The sequence below is a fragment of the Xenopus laevis genome, chromosome 4S, assembly GCF_017654675.1.
Source record: "Xenopus laevis strain J_2021 chromosome 4S, Xenopus_laevis_v10.1, whole genome shotgun sequence".
Classification (NCBI taxonomy): Eukaryota; Metazoa; Chordata; class Amphibia; order Anura; family Pipidae; genus Xenopus; species Xenopus laevis.
This window is the reverse complement of record NC_054378.1, coordinates 39,668,839-39,685,380: the sequence shown is the minus strand read 5'-3', so window position 1 is coordinate 39,685,380 and position 16,542 is coordinate 39,668,839. Positions and strand designations below refer to the sequence as shown.

Sequence of the window (16,542 nt, the reverse complement as noted above, 5' to 3'; positions counted from 1 at the left end):
TGATTTACAGATTGGCCATTACCACTTACATACCAACATTGACCTGATTGCTAAGAATCCATTTCATTGCTAATGTATAATTATCCTTTTCTTTTCCAGCAAGGGGCAATCCAGTAACCCCTTGCATTTTTATGAGAAAATAGATGCCAACCCTGCATTCATTTATACTCAAAACTATATCTCATAGTATAATGTGTCTTTTATTTATCTTGATCAATAATCTCTTACCCTCCTTTTTTTATTTAAAAAACAGGTACTACCGAAGATGTACACAGAAATGCCCTGTTTGGTAAGCAAATAATAGTTTATTATTAGTTATATTTAAATAATATTTAATTAAATAAAGCAACATGACATATATGAACTGTTCTACTGTTCTGGATATGGCAATCTTCTCTGCCAGGTAAATATTTTAGAGAGGCTAACACAATTAAAACAAAACAAACCCATAATATCATGGGAAGTATATTTTCGCATTTTCCAACAAATAATTGATTTCATTTTTTTTTCTTTCAACTAGGAACCAGTAGAAACCAATGTTAATATCAGTGAGGTAAGTAGGAAAACATAAAACTTTGAAAATACTTTGTCACATTGCCATATGCAATAGATATTAGTATAGCAACAAATGGATTAATTGTATGTTTTTATTCTTAAACAGAAAAAACCCGAGGAAATCATTGCCCATGACATTTGCCAGGAGACAAATATTGGCCATAACAGCTGCCAAGAAGAACCTGATGAAAACAATGGTCATGAAATCTGCCAGGAAGAACCTGAGGACAATATTAGCCATCACAGCTATCAGGTAAGTAGTTTTAAATGAATTAAAAAAAAACACAACATGCCTCTTCCCCAACAATACATGGCTTTTTGCTTAATATATTTTAAAGCCTTCTTTATAAAGCCTTCATTCTTTGTAGAGCTCAATTAATTATCTTACATTTGCTTAACAGAATCAATCATGTGATCCATGTGATCAATAAACTTCTATCTCTTTTCCAGGAGCAACCTGAGGAGCCTGGCACAGAGATCAGCCAGGGTAATGCCTCAGAGGAGGAAGAAAGTCTAGAAGAAGAAAGTCTAGAAGAAGAAAGTCTAGAAGAACAAAATTTAGAAGAGGAAGAAGAAAGCAGTAATGATAATCTGTTTCCATTTCTTGAGGTATAGCTTTTTGCTAAATATATTTTAAAGCCTTCTTTGTAGAGCTCAATTAATTATCTCACATTTACTTAACAGAATCAATCATGTGACCAATAATCTTCTATCTCTTTTCCAGGAGCAACCTGAGGAGCCTGGCACAGAGATCAGCCAGGGTAATGCCTCAGAGGAAGAAGAAATTCTAGAAGAACAAGAGGAAGAAGAAAACAATAGTGATGACATGCTTATATCTAGTGGGGAAGAAGAAAGCATTTGTGATGATCTGTTTCCATCACTTGAGGTATGATTTACTATCAAGGACATTAAGACATTTTGTGCATTGAACTGATTGATTTATTGGGACATGTTTAGCGTAACATTTATTTAGTATGGCTTTGTTTAGGCCCACTAATGTCTAGGAACCTAAAAACCAAACTGCAGTTTAAATCACCAGTCCAGCTCTCATGCTAAAACACTTTAAGAACTATATATTTTTGGAGTGTCCACATAAACTGCAGTGCCCAGAGGGAAGCCATCAATGCTTATCACTACAACACCATGCTGCACACATTACATGGGGAAACCCACAAACAGGTCATTTTTTTTCTTTGCAGCTCTGGAATACATTGAAAACTTTGAAAATACATTTTACTTTTATTAAAGTTGTCTTTGAGTTAGAACTCCTGTTATATCTCTCTCTTACCCAGGGGAAACCAGAGCAGAATGTAGAAATTGCCACAGACAACTGCCGCGTAATTGAATAATGGGAATTATAAAAAACATTTACCTTGTCATAAATGCATGTTTTTGCACCTTCTCTATAAATCAGAATTGATCTGAAATTATCTTTGTCATTCACTCTCTCTCTTATGCATCACCAACCAGATAATCACAGTATTGATGCTTGAGAGGAAAACATACGGTAGAGATGAGCGAATTTTTGATGCCCATAGACTCTAATATATTTTGGCCAATTTCCACTGCCGGCAGTTTTTGGCAAAGTGAAATGGGTCAAATTCGCCCATCCCTACAATCAAGATATTCACATAACACATTACCAACTTTATTTGCCATATGCAATAGATATTAGTATAGCAACAAATGGATTAATTGTATGTTTTTATTCTTAAACAGAAACAACTTGAGGAAATGATTGCCCATGACAATTGCCAGGAAAATCCTGTGACAAATATTGGCCATTTCCACGAGCAACCTGAGGAGCCTGGCACAGAGATCAGCCAGGGTAATGCCCCAGAGGAAGAAGAAAAGCTAGAAGAACAAGCAGAAAAAGAAAACAATAGGGATGACATGGTTATATGTAGTGATGAAGAAGAAAGCATTATTGATTATCTGTTTCCATCACTTGAGGTATGATTTTCTATCAAGGACATTAAGACATTTTGTGCATTGAACTTATTGATTTATTGGGACATGTTTAGAATAAAGTTTATTTAGTATGGCTTTGTTTAGGCCCACTAATGTCTGGGAACCTAAAAACCAAACTGCAGTTTAAATCACCAGTCCAGCTCATGGTAAAACACTTTAAGAACTATATATTTTTATCCACATAAACTGCAGTGCCCAGAGGGAAGCCATCAATGCTTATCACTACAACATCATGCTGCACACATTACATGGGACATTGTAGGGATGAGCACATTTTTGAAGCCCTAGACTTGTATGTATTTTGGCAAATTTTCACTGACGGTGAATTTTTGGCTAACGAAATGGGTCAAATGTGCCCACCCCTACAAACAAGATATTCACATAACAGATTACTAACTTTATTTTCCAATACTGTGTCACATTGCCATATGTAATATATATATTAGTATAGCAACAAATGGATTAATTGTATGTTTTTATTCTTAAACAGAAACAACCTGAGGAAATCATTGCCCATGACAATGGCCAGGAAAATCCTCAGACAAATATTGGCCATTTCCAGGAGCAACCTGAGGAGCCTGGCACAGAGATCAGCCAGAGTAATGCCTCAGAGGAAGAACATAATCTACAAGAACAAGAGGAAGAAGAAAACAATAGTGATGACATGGTTATATATAGTGGGGAAGAAGAAAGCATTTGTGATGATCTGTTTCCATCACTTGAGGTATGATTTACTATCAAGGACACTTTGTGCATTGAACGGATTGATTTATTGGGACATGTTTAGCATAATGTTTATTTAGTATGGCTTCATTTAGGCCCACTAATGTCTGGGAACCTAATAACCAAACTGCAGTTTAAATCACCAGTCCAGGTTATGCTAAAACACTTTGGGGTAAATTTATCAAAGAGTGAAGTTCCGCAGCTCTCAATTCATTGCTATGGGATTTTGAAAGGCGTATTTATCAATGGGTGAAGTGAAAGTTCACCCTTTGATAAATACGCCTATAAAAATCCCATAGAAATGAATGGAGAGTGGCGGAACTTCACTATTAATTTCACTTTTGATAAATTACCCCTTTAAGAACTATATGTTTTTGGAGTATCCACATAAACTGCAGTGCCCAGAGGGAAGCCATCAATGCTTATCACTACAACACCATGCTGCACACATTACATGGGGAAACCCACAAACGGGCCATTTTTTTCTTTGCGGCTCTGGAATACATTGCCCAAAGTTTAAAGGTGTTATTTACTAAACTCGATTTTTTTTTTCTGCCTGAGTTTTTTTGGGCAAAAATGTTAATGTTTAGAGGAGAAAAAAACACTCACGATTTCAAACCGGTCACTGTTGTGTATAGGTCAATGGGAGATGTCCTTTTTACAATTTGAAGGTATCGTGGTCTGCATTGGATTTTGTCTGGTAAACCAAAAAAATTGGGGTTTTCAGGCAATAACCTGAAAAAATTAAGCAATTCAGTATTCAAATCCAAATAATTTGGGCTTTTCCCCGTTTTCGCAATTTTTTCCCCGACCTGACTGTTTCAAGTTATTTTATTGATAAATAAGATAAAATTGTGGATGGGAGTTTAGTCAAGCTTAGTTTAATACAAATATGAGAAATTCGAGTTTTAGTAAATAACCCCCTAAAAGTCTCACACACATTAGTTCTATTAGGACAAACCATAACCCATATACAAAAGAATAATAATCTTTGTAATAGTTATGTCCACCATTAACAACACTGTTTGGGCACAAGGCCTCTTTGCTATACTAAATATAAATTAAAAAACTGCTTAACAAGGAACACAGTGAGGAATCTTATGGGGATGCCTCTCAACCTGAACAAACTAAATGAGCAACAAACTAAAAAGAAAAGCTTGCAATATTTATTCTTTTTGTCTATTTACTGAGTTGATCTAAAATAATGTTTTCCTTTACCAGGTCTGCAATGAACATGGATTTGACAAACTATGCCCGGTATGCAAAAACATTTTTTACATTATTATCCCTGTTTTCAGCCTTCTCCCTCTATTCTCCCCCCACCACCTGGCATTATATTGTCTTATTTTCAAATTTTGCATTTTATTTTTTTTTAGGACCCAACTGGCTGGATAGACCTCGAACAATGTGTTGGATCAGGAGGATTTGGAGTAATCCATAAGGTCAGATATGAGATTTTAAGATTGTAAGGGGTGGGAATGACCTACCTTTTGTGGCCCTTAACATCTCAATGTAATTCTATATATTGTATATATTTATCTCTCTAGTATATAAATATTCATACATATGTCATGTATCACTAAATTGCCACATATGCCACATTTTAAGCAGGATTCATATTTCCTTTTGGAGTTTGTTTTTTGTTTCTGAGACTGCAAAGACCCATGTCGTTATACCCAGGTACTTTATCAAATTCAAGTCAAAATTCACCACAAATCTGTTTTCTTTCAGGCATGGCATTTTAAGGAAAAGAAAGAAGTGGCCATAAAAGTGATAAAAGACCTTAGGGTAATGTATATTTTTTACTATTTAATTTATTATAATGAGAATATTGCAGAAAGTGTTGTGTTACACATACAAATCAACTGCCAGTAAAAAGAGACTTTATAAACCATGATTAGCAAGTCGCCCCCTTATATAATGGATAGTCATAATGCAAAATGGAATTTGTAATGATTAGAAATGGACTTCTTTAAATGCCCCAAGCTCTGCTCAGCCCGGTGAAATATTCACTGGAGGTTTAATTATTTAATAAATGCAAAACTAACTATATCATCCGCTTGTAATATTTGCAGCTTATAAAAGGCAAATGTGTGACTTATATTCATTAATCTCTTTGTAACAATACTATAAAGTAACCACCCCTAACAGAAGGGGATTTAAATCACACCAAATCATAACAAAAAAATCACAACTCAGTTCAACACATTGCAAGTAAACACATGGAGCGGCATAGAAGAGAAAGAGGGGAAGTTAGATTCTATGGTTGAGAGTGGACGCCATTACAGCACATCACAGAGAGACTTGAGAGAACTGATAACCTTTACTAGCTTTACGCATTCAGAAACTTCTGAGGAAGTGACTCCAGTCACGAAATGCGTAAAGCTAGTTCCCCTGCCCGCTTACACTTTTGTATTCTTAACATGGATTAATAAAGTTAACTGGCTCTATCCAAGTTTGGTTTCCTCGAGTTCTGATCCGGTGAGGTCATCCCTACTATCAAGTTTGTTTGGGAAGTTAGTATCTGTGGTGTTGGCACTGTGGTACACTGATGGCAAACTAATGAATTCTATGTTTTACAACAAGGATTAAATAGTTATCAAGACTAATTTAATGATCAGTATTTCTATATCTAGGATAATGAAGAGATCCTTGCTGAACTGTACGTACTTGAACGCGTTTCTGGCCATGACAACTTCCCTGCCTTTTATGGAGCCTTTTATCTACGGCCCAGCATTTCAAATGAAGAGGCGCTATGGGTAAGGATATACTTCTTAAATAAAAGCACACAATGGTCTTGCATTGCACATGCCAAGAAGGAGAAAATCTCAATCAAAGTTAATAAATATAACACTGATTATTTCAGACCCGTTACTGCTACTGATTACTAGGAATGTTACACAGACACACAGACAGATAGATAGATTTTAGGCAACATATATATATATATATATATACACTATAATATTTATATACACTATAAATAAAAACATTTTATTTCTATTCTAGATTGCTATGACAATGTGTGCTGGTGGCTCCGTAGACGCCTTAATTAGGAGCACGCCCAATAGATCCTTGGATGAGACCTGGATTTCATACATATGCAAGAAAGTTTTACAGGTAAGACAGATATTAACCCCTTCATTGCTTTTCATAATCTCTGCTCACCGACTTTGCATCCTATTAATTCTAGAATATAAAAATATATACATGTTCATCATGTTTGCTTTATTCATCTTTCTAGGGCCTGGATTACTTACAGGAACTGAACGTGATACATCATGATCTCAAGGGCGCCAATATAATGTTAACTTCTACGGCCCGTGTGAAGATAAGTAAGTGACGTTTATTATCTATAGGAAGAATGGGTGCCACAGAAGCAAAGGGTACATTTATTGCTCATCTCAATGCCTAGCTTTTCTTAGGCATCATAAAACTTTAAAGGGGATCTCTACCCAAAAATTGCACCTTTGCATAATTCAAAAATATCATTATAAGCATCGTTCCAATATACAGTCATTAAGAATGTTCAGTGTTTTATTTGTCTCTGTCTTTACACTCTCTTTGCACCTGGTTCAAATCAATAGTCAGCACCAGACAAAAGAAAATACTGCTTCAAAAATATATTTCCATTTGTAATAACTGTAGCACCTTTCTGTATTGTCATAGATGTTATTACTGCGTTGTACAAAGTAAATTCATGCTTGTTTCTTTCAATTTCAGTTGATTTTGGCCTTGCCACAATAGGGCCCATCAGTACAAGTAATGCAGGAACCCGCTGTTGGATGGCACCTGAAGTCCATGCATGTTTTACAAGAAGTGTACATTATAACTACAAGGTATAATTAATAAAATAGTTGTCATTTAGTTCAGTTTTCATTAAAGTGATTAAACAAATTGCACTCTTAAGGCAGGAATAACAAATCCATGCCAAATGTAATTTGTAGAGCTTTTTTTCTCCCAGTAGAGACTCTTGAAAATGTAAAATCATAAATGTTTATAGTTGAAGTCGGCTACTGGAAATGTTTCATAGTAATACAACGTAGCTTGGCTCTAAAGTATTAGTCATTTAGCATCCCATATTGACCCTGAGACAGGATGAGGAGGGATAGTCAGTAGAAGTATCTTTATCTTCTGTAACAATGATTATAATTTGTTTGCTAAATGGGTGTTGCTTTTTGTTTTTATTTTCTAGGTGGATGTGTGGTCTTTAGGAATCACAGCCATAGAAATGGCAGAATACAATCCTCGTAAGTAATCTTAAATAACATTTTGCGTGCGTTTATGTTCATTTATGGAGGAGTGTTTTTAGGAAGGTCAGGGGGTATCACCTATTCTATAACAATGAAACATGTAAATCGGCCATGAATCAGAGAATCTTTTCTGTGCTTTTATTATAGCCATATACTGCCCTATATGTCCAATATCTGTCTGTCACTGTGAACACGCTACAATTATTCCAACCAGACTGCATTTATTTATTTGTTATGTATGAGGGTAAGGCCACACTGGGAATTTTGGGAAGATTTGGTCGCCTAGCGACTAATCGCCTCGTCTTTGCGGTGACCAATCTCCCCAATTGCCTTCCCTCACTCTGCGTCGGCTAAAATAAAAAAATGCCGGCGCTAATTCGTTTTTCGCAGTCGCCCGAAGTTTCCACCCTTCAGGCGACTTCGGAAAACAAAGCGCCGCGTGTGGTTAGCGCCGGCGTTTATTATTTTAACCGGCTCAGAATGAGGGAAGGCGTTTGGGGAGATTGGTCACTGCAAAGACGAGGCGATTAGTCGCCAGGGGAACAAATCACCCCAAAATGACCAGTGTGGCCTTACCCTTAAAGAAGGAAATTATTATCTCAAAAAGTTTAAATAAATCATTGATTGGTTCTGATAATAGAAACTCATCAGAATATTTGATGTAGTCACCCTCTACTGTACAATGCTGCAAAATATGTTGGCCCCTTGTAAATTTGTAAGAATAGTAATATTGTGTTCTCTTACACTTACAGCACACATTAAACTCCGTGGTGCTGAGCTTTCCGAAAGGATTATGAATGGTCCAGCTCCAGCTCTAAAAGAGGATATATGGTGAGTCCTTTTTTTTTTTTTACAGAAATAGGATTTAAGGTGGCCATATACGTTACAATTACAATCTTTCCTGGAAAAAAATCTTTTTGATCGATAAGCCAACCCATATCCAAGTCTTCTGCCAATATCGGTTGGCTCGTTTCCCACCATACACGCACCGAATATGTTACCAGAATTTTTTTTGTACAATATTATTGATGCGTCTATGGCCACCTTAAGCAGTGAGGGTGGGGAAATGGGGAAAGAGACACTGAAGCATAAGGCCGGGGAAGGTGTTAAAGTGGGAAAGAGATAAGTTCAATGAGCTCAAATGTAAGTGTCACTACTGTATCCACGCTATCCATTGCTGTGATGATGGGCTGTGTTCAAGTTATTAGTATTATTTAAGAGACATCACCCTTTTTATAAATTCAAGAGCTTACACTTTGTTGGCCCAAATTATTCAATGAAAAGAAACATCTCCCATTTTAATTCCCTATCACCCAACAGACTTCAGTGTCCTTTTTGAATAATTCTGGCTCTGTGTTTTATTACATCATCAGTAACACTTCTGCCTTGTTTCTTTCCCCCCAGGAGTAATAAATTCCACAGATTTATTAATAAATGCCTTCAGAAGGATCCAGCCAAAAGACCATTCGCAAAGGAACTCCTATTAAACAGATTCATCACATATAATCGAGATGAAGACGAGGTGCAATATAGCATAGCAGAGCATATACATAAAGGTAATGCAAATGACTCATATTCTCTACAATCAAAAAGCAATTACTGGGAAATCTTTAATGTCTATGTGGTTATTCAAGGCTTTAGGTATTTAAGGATTCCTATTTTGATCACTATCCAAAAAATTAGGGATTTTAGCGAATTTTCATTTTCAGGTGTAATTAGTTTTTTTTTAATTACTAATGGTTTTAGCTCCAACCAGTTCTACTTTAAATTGTGAAAGTTTCTATCAATTACTAACTTAGCTAGCCAGTTAAGGAATCACATTATGACCATTTTTACAGTGCCCTATCATTTGCATAGATATAAAACACAGATCTTCTTGTCTAACATTAAAAATATTTTCTCCTAGGAGCAAAGAAATAAAACATTCAAGTTAAAGATTCTCTCGCAACACCTCATTAAGAAGACTTTGTCAAGACTTAGGAAGGAAATGGAAGAACAATATATAAATCCCAAAATGGATTCTACCCTTGCAAGATCTGAAATGTGGCTCCTTCATTATGTTCCCAAAAGGGAAAGGAGGGAAAGGGTTGGGAACACAATGTAGGAGCCACAGTCCATCTACTTCGATACTTTACCAAATGTTTATTTTTATATAATCTATTTAAATGTATACTTATTTTTATATATTAATAAAAATAATAAAAAACAAGCTGATGTTTGACGTTTGAATAATTAATATATAGTGTAAGAAAAGAGTTGCATTAACTGTAAAGGAGAGGGAAATGTTTTATAAAATATCAACTGGGAAAAAATCAATTAGGAGAATATTATTGTGGATATAAACATCTGCTAGTACTTGTTTCATAATCTTCGGGAAAATGTTGTACTTTCAACAGCTTATGATGATAGTTATGGATCTGTAAATTATATAGTAAATTAACTTTTTGTCAATTGGCGCAAGAAGTGCAACAATTTTTGTGCAAGCACATATCATGGTTGTTCTTGGAAATAAGCCCTAATGTTTTATAATTGTTGGGGTAAGAATGATAGCTCTTTGGGTGTAACTCACTGAGCCAAAAAATTCTAACATTAATGCATACACATGTAACACTAGTAGTAAATTAAGTGTCACGATTCTCTAACTATGAGCTTTACCCCAATACTTTGCTCTGGATGAGACCTCAATTCTCAGGAGTTAAGACCTCACAACAGTGTGGAGTCAGGGTGTAGTACAACTGTAAATAGGTGCAGTGCACAATAATAGGGCACCAGTGGTTTTTGCAACTTAACCAGAGAACATATTTATTGAACAGGATAGTCCACAAAGAAGTGTACATAACCAAGCAGGAACATAGAGCAAGAGTTGATAAGCATATACTCACAACACCAATGGTCAGTATTAGTCCCTGCAGGGAAGAGAACATACACAGTAGCAATGAAGGTACACCTAGCTTTCAGACTTTTCTCTAAGTGGAACCCAGGGGAATCACTACATCATTAAGTCTGTACACTTAGTTAGTGTTGGACTAGGGGGCAAGGGGCCCCCCACCACGCCTCTGGTCCCCCACCCCAGGTGTAAAGCACCCTCTGGCTCCCCTCCTTGAGCCGCAACCTGCCCCCTTGCGCATACCGTCTTTTTAGTATAGCCATGCTGAGAATCAAGGAAGACAGAAGCCGCTTCTGGCTTCCTCCAAGGATCGAGTCTGGACCAACAGGGCCCACGAGAGCTGGAGCCCACTGGAGTTTTTTCTTGGTGTCCTGCTGGCCCAGTCCGGCACTGCACTCAGTACTTACACTGGGCAATTGCTACCCAGGATCTTAATCCCACTTACACTCCTCTTCTGAGCCTCAGGCTGCTCAGCTAAATAGCCTAACTATCTGTCACTCATAGAGTGACCTCTTAAGGTGAGTAGCCTATCCTTACTAGATCTGACCTTTCTAGGTTCCACTTCTCCTTTCCTGCCTGCTCAGGCAAGGGATTAACAAAATGGACCCTGATGAGGGGGCTGCCATGTTTGTGCTGCAGTGGTCCATTAGCATCAGGAACTCTAACTGACAGATTGAGAAGGGACAGTAAGGTTGTCAGACCTATCAGCAAAAAAACAAGCAACATGACTTTTATTTTAATTAATATTGTGAAGTGTAGTTTTTTATTGTCAGTATAATTTTAAAGAATCAGTCAGACAAATAAATGTTATGAAAGTACCCAATGAATGAATGAAAGAAACAAACACATGTTGATGGCACTGGTATACAGGCAAAATAGGTAGATGACAAATAGGTAGATAAAGTGTTGATACAACACTTTTATGTGCAAAGTGGCAGCTCCTCTTAATACAATGACTGAAACCATACAGGATGGCATAATTTATCATGGAAAACTACAAATAAGATTTTATGGGGCATAATTACTTGTATATCCCGGGTCTCACTTCCCACACTGGGAGGCAGCCAGCAGCATTTCCTGACCTAGCAAAGCCGAATGTCTGTGTTAAAAAACAGAAATTTGGCTCTTAAATTTACCAGAGGTGGCTTTTTGCCGCCCCTGGTATTTGGCCATTCCATGCAGCCTGAGGCAAGTTTCTCACCTTGCCTCATTGCAGGAGCGGCCCTGGAGGCAGCAAGCAAAAAACAAGTAACAAAAAACATAAACTTAATTTATGTTTTCTCATAACAGACTTAGTTGCTACACTTGAAGCTCTAAAGATCAAACCGCAGTACTGCGCAAAACATGTAAATTAGTCCCTGATCAAGAGATACCAATAGTCTCTCTGTACAAGAGGTCGCATGTGCAATGAGCCCTTACAAACATGGAAGGTTGTTTTGGATGAAAAGAGGATAGCCCGTGTTGGCTCAATGAGTAGCAATGTTGCCTTGCAGCAATGGGGTCCTAAATTCCAACCAGGGCAATTTGTGCAAGATGTCTATATGTTCTCCCAGTCCCCATGTCTCCGTGGGTTTCCTCCCCATACAGGTTAATTGACTCCTGATAAACTTGTCCCTATTGTGTGTGAATGTGATAGGGGCCTTAGATTGTTGGGGCAGGGACTGACGTGAAGGGTGTACATGTTTACACCTGACACATTTCCTTGAATGCTACTGACAATAAAGTAAGTTGCTGATGGGAAAACATATGCTGCATTTCAATTTCCAAAGTAGCCCAAACTTTCCTTGCAAGTTTATTTGACTGAAACAGACACGGTACAGTCATTGGACACACTTATGTTGCTACAGTTGTGAAAAACACCAAGGGCTCTAATTTACTAATATGTCTTATAAGATGCTACCATTAGCTAGTTCTCATTCAGCGGGTTCTGATTTCCATGGCTTTCACTTAGGTCTGGTTTTACCCAAGGGTTCTATGTTCACTGTAGCCTGCCCTATACCAGGCTTGAACATATCTACCCTCTACAGTAATGAGAGCCACGAGACCCTGCCCTGTATTTAATGAGGCAGATGGACAAGGCAGGTATTAGGTGTAAGATTTCAATGAGCCGGAGCACATTGTGCCTCGCTCTTTACAATACAATGTACACAGCCTAAGTACATTTTGATGAGAGCACTATTGTAATGCTGTGGACAGTGAGAGTAACTAAAAACCCATGTTTTTACCATCCCTCGATTGAGGTGAATTATCTGTGACAGTGAAACATTTGCTTTTAGGTTATCCAAAAATCAGAAAAAGATTGCTCTCCACATTTCCAAAGCCCTGGTTGAAGCTTTTTTGTCCTATACAATATTTAAGCCAGGATAAAATGAGAACAGATGTGTCTGGAAAGGACATTTGCTCTCCACCCAAGCAATTGCATTTAGACACGTTTAGCTGTAAAGTCAACTCCGGCAAGAGACAGGTCACCGTGTACAGTTTTTCCTGTAGAATAAATTTTAGGTGGCAGTAAATTTTAAAAGGACCAACAAAATGGTTCTTAAGTGAAACAAGTGCACTAAAAAAAAGAGTAATTTACAACAGTTGATCCAGGATCCTATGAACTGTAATCAGTAACAGTCGGAGAGGCATAGCACAGTAACCCCATAGCTACAGAAAACATAAATGAAGATGTTTAAATGGAAATATTATGGTCCAAAAAGCAGGATTCTTAATTTGTCGTAAACTTTAAGGTAAAACATCAAGTACATTTCTGTGCCATATTGGTGGCTGACAATATAGACTCCCAAGCCTCCAATATAATGATTGGATACCAACTTCTACTCCAAGTTCATCTTCTCCATCTTGATCCTCAGTCATATCATTTGCAAGTTGCAAGACTTAGGGTGAGACAAGGGTTCAATGAGTAGGTTATTTTGACTCTCTGAGCTACAAAGTGAACTTCTAGAAATACATGCTACAGAATTTGGAACAAATTGGTGGAATGGTTTTCGGGAAGAAATTAATTTTAGTGAGAAACCATAGGATTTATAGACTTTGTACAATCCGGTCTGGATGGAGGTCTTATTACAGGAGCCTTTAGAGTAGAGACTATAAATTTTTTCCAAAACAGACAAAAGTCTGTTGACCGCCGAACGTATTAAAAAATCTGGCATGACAATGGAAAAGCTAAAGCCTCCATGGGACTTGATAACAATATTTAGGTTATTACCAGAACTTCGACTATACAATTACAAGATGTTCACACTAAGTTACCAAGGGACATAACTTTCTACATCGTTATTGTGTCAGCTAGACTAATCAGATGTAAGGGCACAATTAATAGTCAGTGCTATGTCTACTTCTTGGGTAGTTAAAGGGGAGGAGGGTTCCTTTGAGGTGGTAGTAGAGCTGCAACATGGTCCTGAACAGACACATTCATCTCTCTCTATAAACAACGTTAATAATACTCTGTCCAATACTCTGTCCCTTAGTATAATCCCAAGCTAAGAAAAGACATAACCACACTGACTCAACGTGATCTTGTGGTTTAAGGCCGGCAGCACTTAGCATTTATCTGGGTGCAGGAAACTGTCAAAATAGAGGAAGGAAAAAGGGTGAAGTTCTGCATGCCAGATTATTGGTAAAAAGATGAAATCTTTATTAATCCATATTAAGAACACGCTGCATGCTTAGCTTGACACGTTTTGCCCTCAATCATAAGCACAAAAAAGCAACCGTAAGAACATCAGTTTAAATCGTTAGACCTCACAGGGACCTCCAATGGCAGAATTAGTTATTACATTACAAAATGTATCTACCTGCTCTAAAAGGAAATGTGATTGGATACAAAATCACTGTACAGCCATATTATCAATAAAACAATGAAACATGATTAGTTACACACACATTAAAAATTCTCGGGAATCAAATGCAAAAAAATAATTCACATGAAATGTATTTATACATGGGTTGGTGGGAACGGATCCAGGCCATTAGAGATGAAAATCCCAGTAGCGACTGTATCATTTGGTACGGTCGCTACATTGATGACCTCATATTTATATGTCGTGGATCACAGGCTAAACTGGATATGTTTTTGGAATACACTAATAATTGTGCTTATGATTAAAGGCAGCTGTGCCCAAAACACGTCAAGCTAACCATGCAGCGTGTTCTTAATATGGATTAATAAAGATTTCAGATTTTAACCAATAATCTGGCGTGTGCGGAACTTCACCCCTTTTCCAATCCCAAACTAATTTTGGTCATTTCTATGGTGCATGCTGTTTATGCATAGCAGGAATGAGGGAAAGGAAGGCAGCCTGTTCTATTTGAAACTGTGAAGATTGAAAGTGGAGATCAGCCCATTGTGTCTGCCCTTTCTCCAGAATCCCGGAAAGAGAAATTACACTACATACAAAAAGTATGATCAAATTTTCCTAGTTAAAGGGATACTGTCATCGGAAAGAATGTTTTTTCCCCCTAAAATGGATCAGTTAATAGTGCTGCTCCAGCAGAATTCTGCGCTGAAATCCGTTTCTCAAAAGAGCAAACAACTGTTTTTATATTTAATTTTGAAATCTGACATGGGTATAGACATATTGCCAGTTTCCCAGCTGCCCCCAGTCATGCGACTTGTGCTTTGATAAACTTCAGTCACTCTTTACAGCAAGCCCCCCCCTCAGCCTAACAGATAGTGTAATAATGTTGCCGCTTAACTTCTGGTCCCCTGCTCTCGGGTGGTGGTTGCACTGTATATATTTATATACATACATGAGAAACTGGGGCATTGTTGAGTTTGCAATGATGAAAGAATTCAAAAACTTTACTGACCTACAACCTGATTATAATATGCAAGATGAGTACCGATATTGTACAGAAAGTTGTACAGAATTTCTACATAGAAAACTTTATAGGTCGGTACCATAAACATTTGTCCAGTAATGGTACATCCACTGCAATAAGGAATGCTTGTCAGCTGCAACCGTTACCTCCTTCCCGCCAGAGCACCATTCACAGTAGCGGGATTTCCCAATAACTTTCCCTTTCCTTAGGCAAAACGAGGCCGATCCGTGACTTTAATGTAACACTAATATCTGTACAGAGTGAAATCTACATCATACAAAAGAAAGTAACTTTAACCCTTTCCCTGCCAGCCGTTTTGTCCTAGATGCGAACATCTACTGCCAAGCAGTTTTTAGATATTTTGCACTCTTTCACTTTAAGGGCCTTTCCTGGGGTGGTCTTTTAGTTTACCCAGGAAAACAATATATTGTTTTTTTCAGGACAACCTGAACTTTCACAATATGCAAGAATTTTGGTGTAATTCTACTTCTGTAAAAAAATATAGGCTTCTAAGTGTCTAATAAAATGAAAAAAATCATGTTTCACGAAGAACAATCACATATATCAGAAACATCATTTATTTTATGTACGAGAAAACAGCCGATTTAGAAAGGTCTATGTCGCCTGTACACGGCAATACCAAATTTATATAGTTTTATGGAGATTTATCACTTGTATAGCTCAAAATCTACAAGCAGTACACAACCAAATTTCCAAAGCAACGCTCCCCAAACGGCATACTTTTGATTTCAAGGCCAAACATTCCGCTAACAGTAGGTTTACCCTAGAAAACTACCCATTACTAGAAAGAACAGATTCTGGTGAACCAAAATGGGTAAAAATATCTTTGTACTCTAAACTACCAAGTTGCAATTGTTTCCTAAAGTTATAACGTTTTATAGAAATTGGTGACTTTTTTGAAAAGTGACCTCAAAGCTTCCACTCTACAGCAACATATCTCCCACACATCATTAGGTATCAATGTAAAACACCCCAAATATGAAATCCTGGGATCCACTGAACAGTTTGATGCCCAATATGTATAGGTGTACCCAAGCACGTGGCATAGGGGGCCCCAAAAGGAAGACCCCCCGTTTGTTCTGTCATTTCAGATACTGCAAAATCAACACATTTACATAGTTTTGGGGGGCAGCAAAGGTAGAAAAAAGTACGTTCACCCCAGAAAACCATATATTTTCGGAAAGTACACATTCCCCTGAATCCAAATTGGATATGCATGTCTTTCTACACCAAAGTACCAAGCGGCAAACCATTCCTAAATTTGGTGATTTTGGTGACATTTCCAAAAATCACTTAAAAATGTCT

General features: G+C 37.4%; 1 protein-coding gene across 1 annotated transcript; it reads left to right on the top strand.

Annotated features, from left to right (window-relative positions):
- The first annotated feature begins 1,410 nt into the window (after window positions 1-1,410).
- Window positions 1,411-9,276, top strand: LOC108705865 (traf2 and NCK-interacting protein kinase-like). Its single transcript, XM_041591489.1, has 11 exons — window positions 1,411-1,441; window positions 4,471-4,506; window positions 4,626-4,691; window positions 4,981-5,037; window positions 5,886-6,008; window positions 6,259-6,369; window positions 6,494-6,584; window positions 6,973-7,088; window positions 7,445-7,499; window positions 8,255-8,333; window positions 8,907-9,276. The coding sequence occupies exons 6-11, from the start codon at window positions 6,265-6,267 to the stop codon at window positions 9,274-9,276; spliced, it is 816 nt and encodes a 271-aa protein (XP_041447423.1). The 5' UTR covers window positions 1,411-1,441; window positions 4,471-4,506; window positions 4,626-4,691; window positions 4,981-5,037; window positions 5,886-6,008; window positions 6,259-6,264.
- The last annotated feature ends 7,266 nt before the right edge of the window (window positions 9,277-16,542 follow it).

What these genes read in the sequence shown, in the direction of transcription:
- LOC108705865 (XM_041591489.1), top strand. Translation starts at nt 6,265, where the DNA reads ATGACAATGTGTGCTGGTGGCTCCGTAGACGCCTTAATTAGGAGCACG. An exon ending in AATGGCAGAATACAATCCTC is followed by an intron (nt 7,500 to 8,254) that starts GTAAGTAATCTT and finishes TTACACTTACAG; the next exon opens with CACACATTAAACTCCGTGGT. An exon ending in GCTCTAAAAGAGGATATATG is followed by an intron (nt 8,334 to 8,906) that starts GTGAGTCCTTTT and finishes CTTTCCCCCCAG; the next exon opens with GAGTAATAAATTCCACAGAT.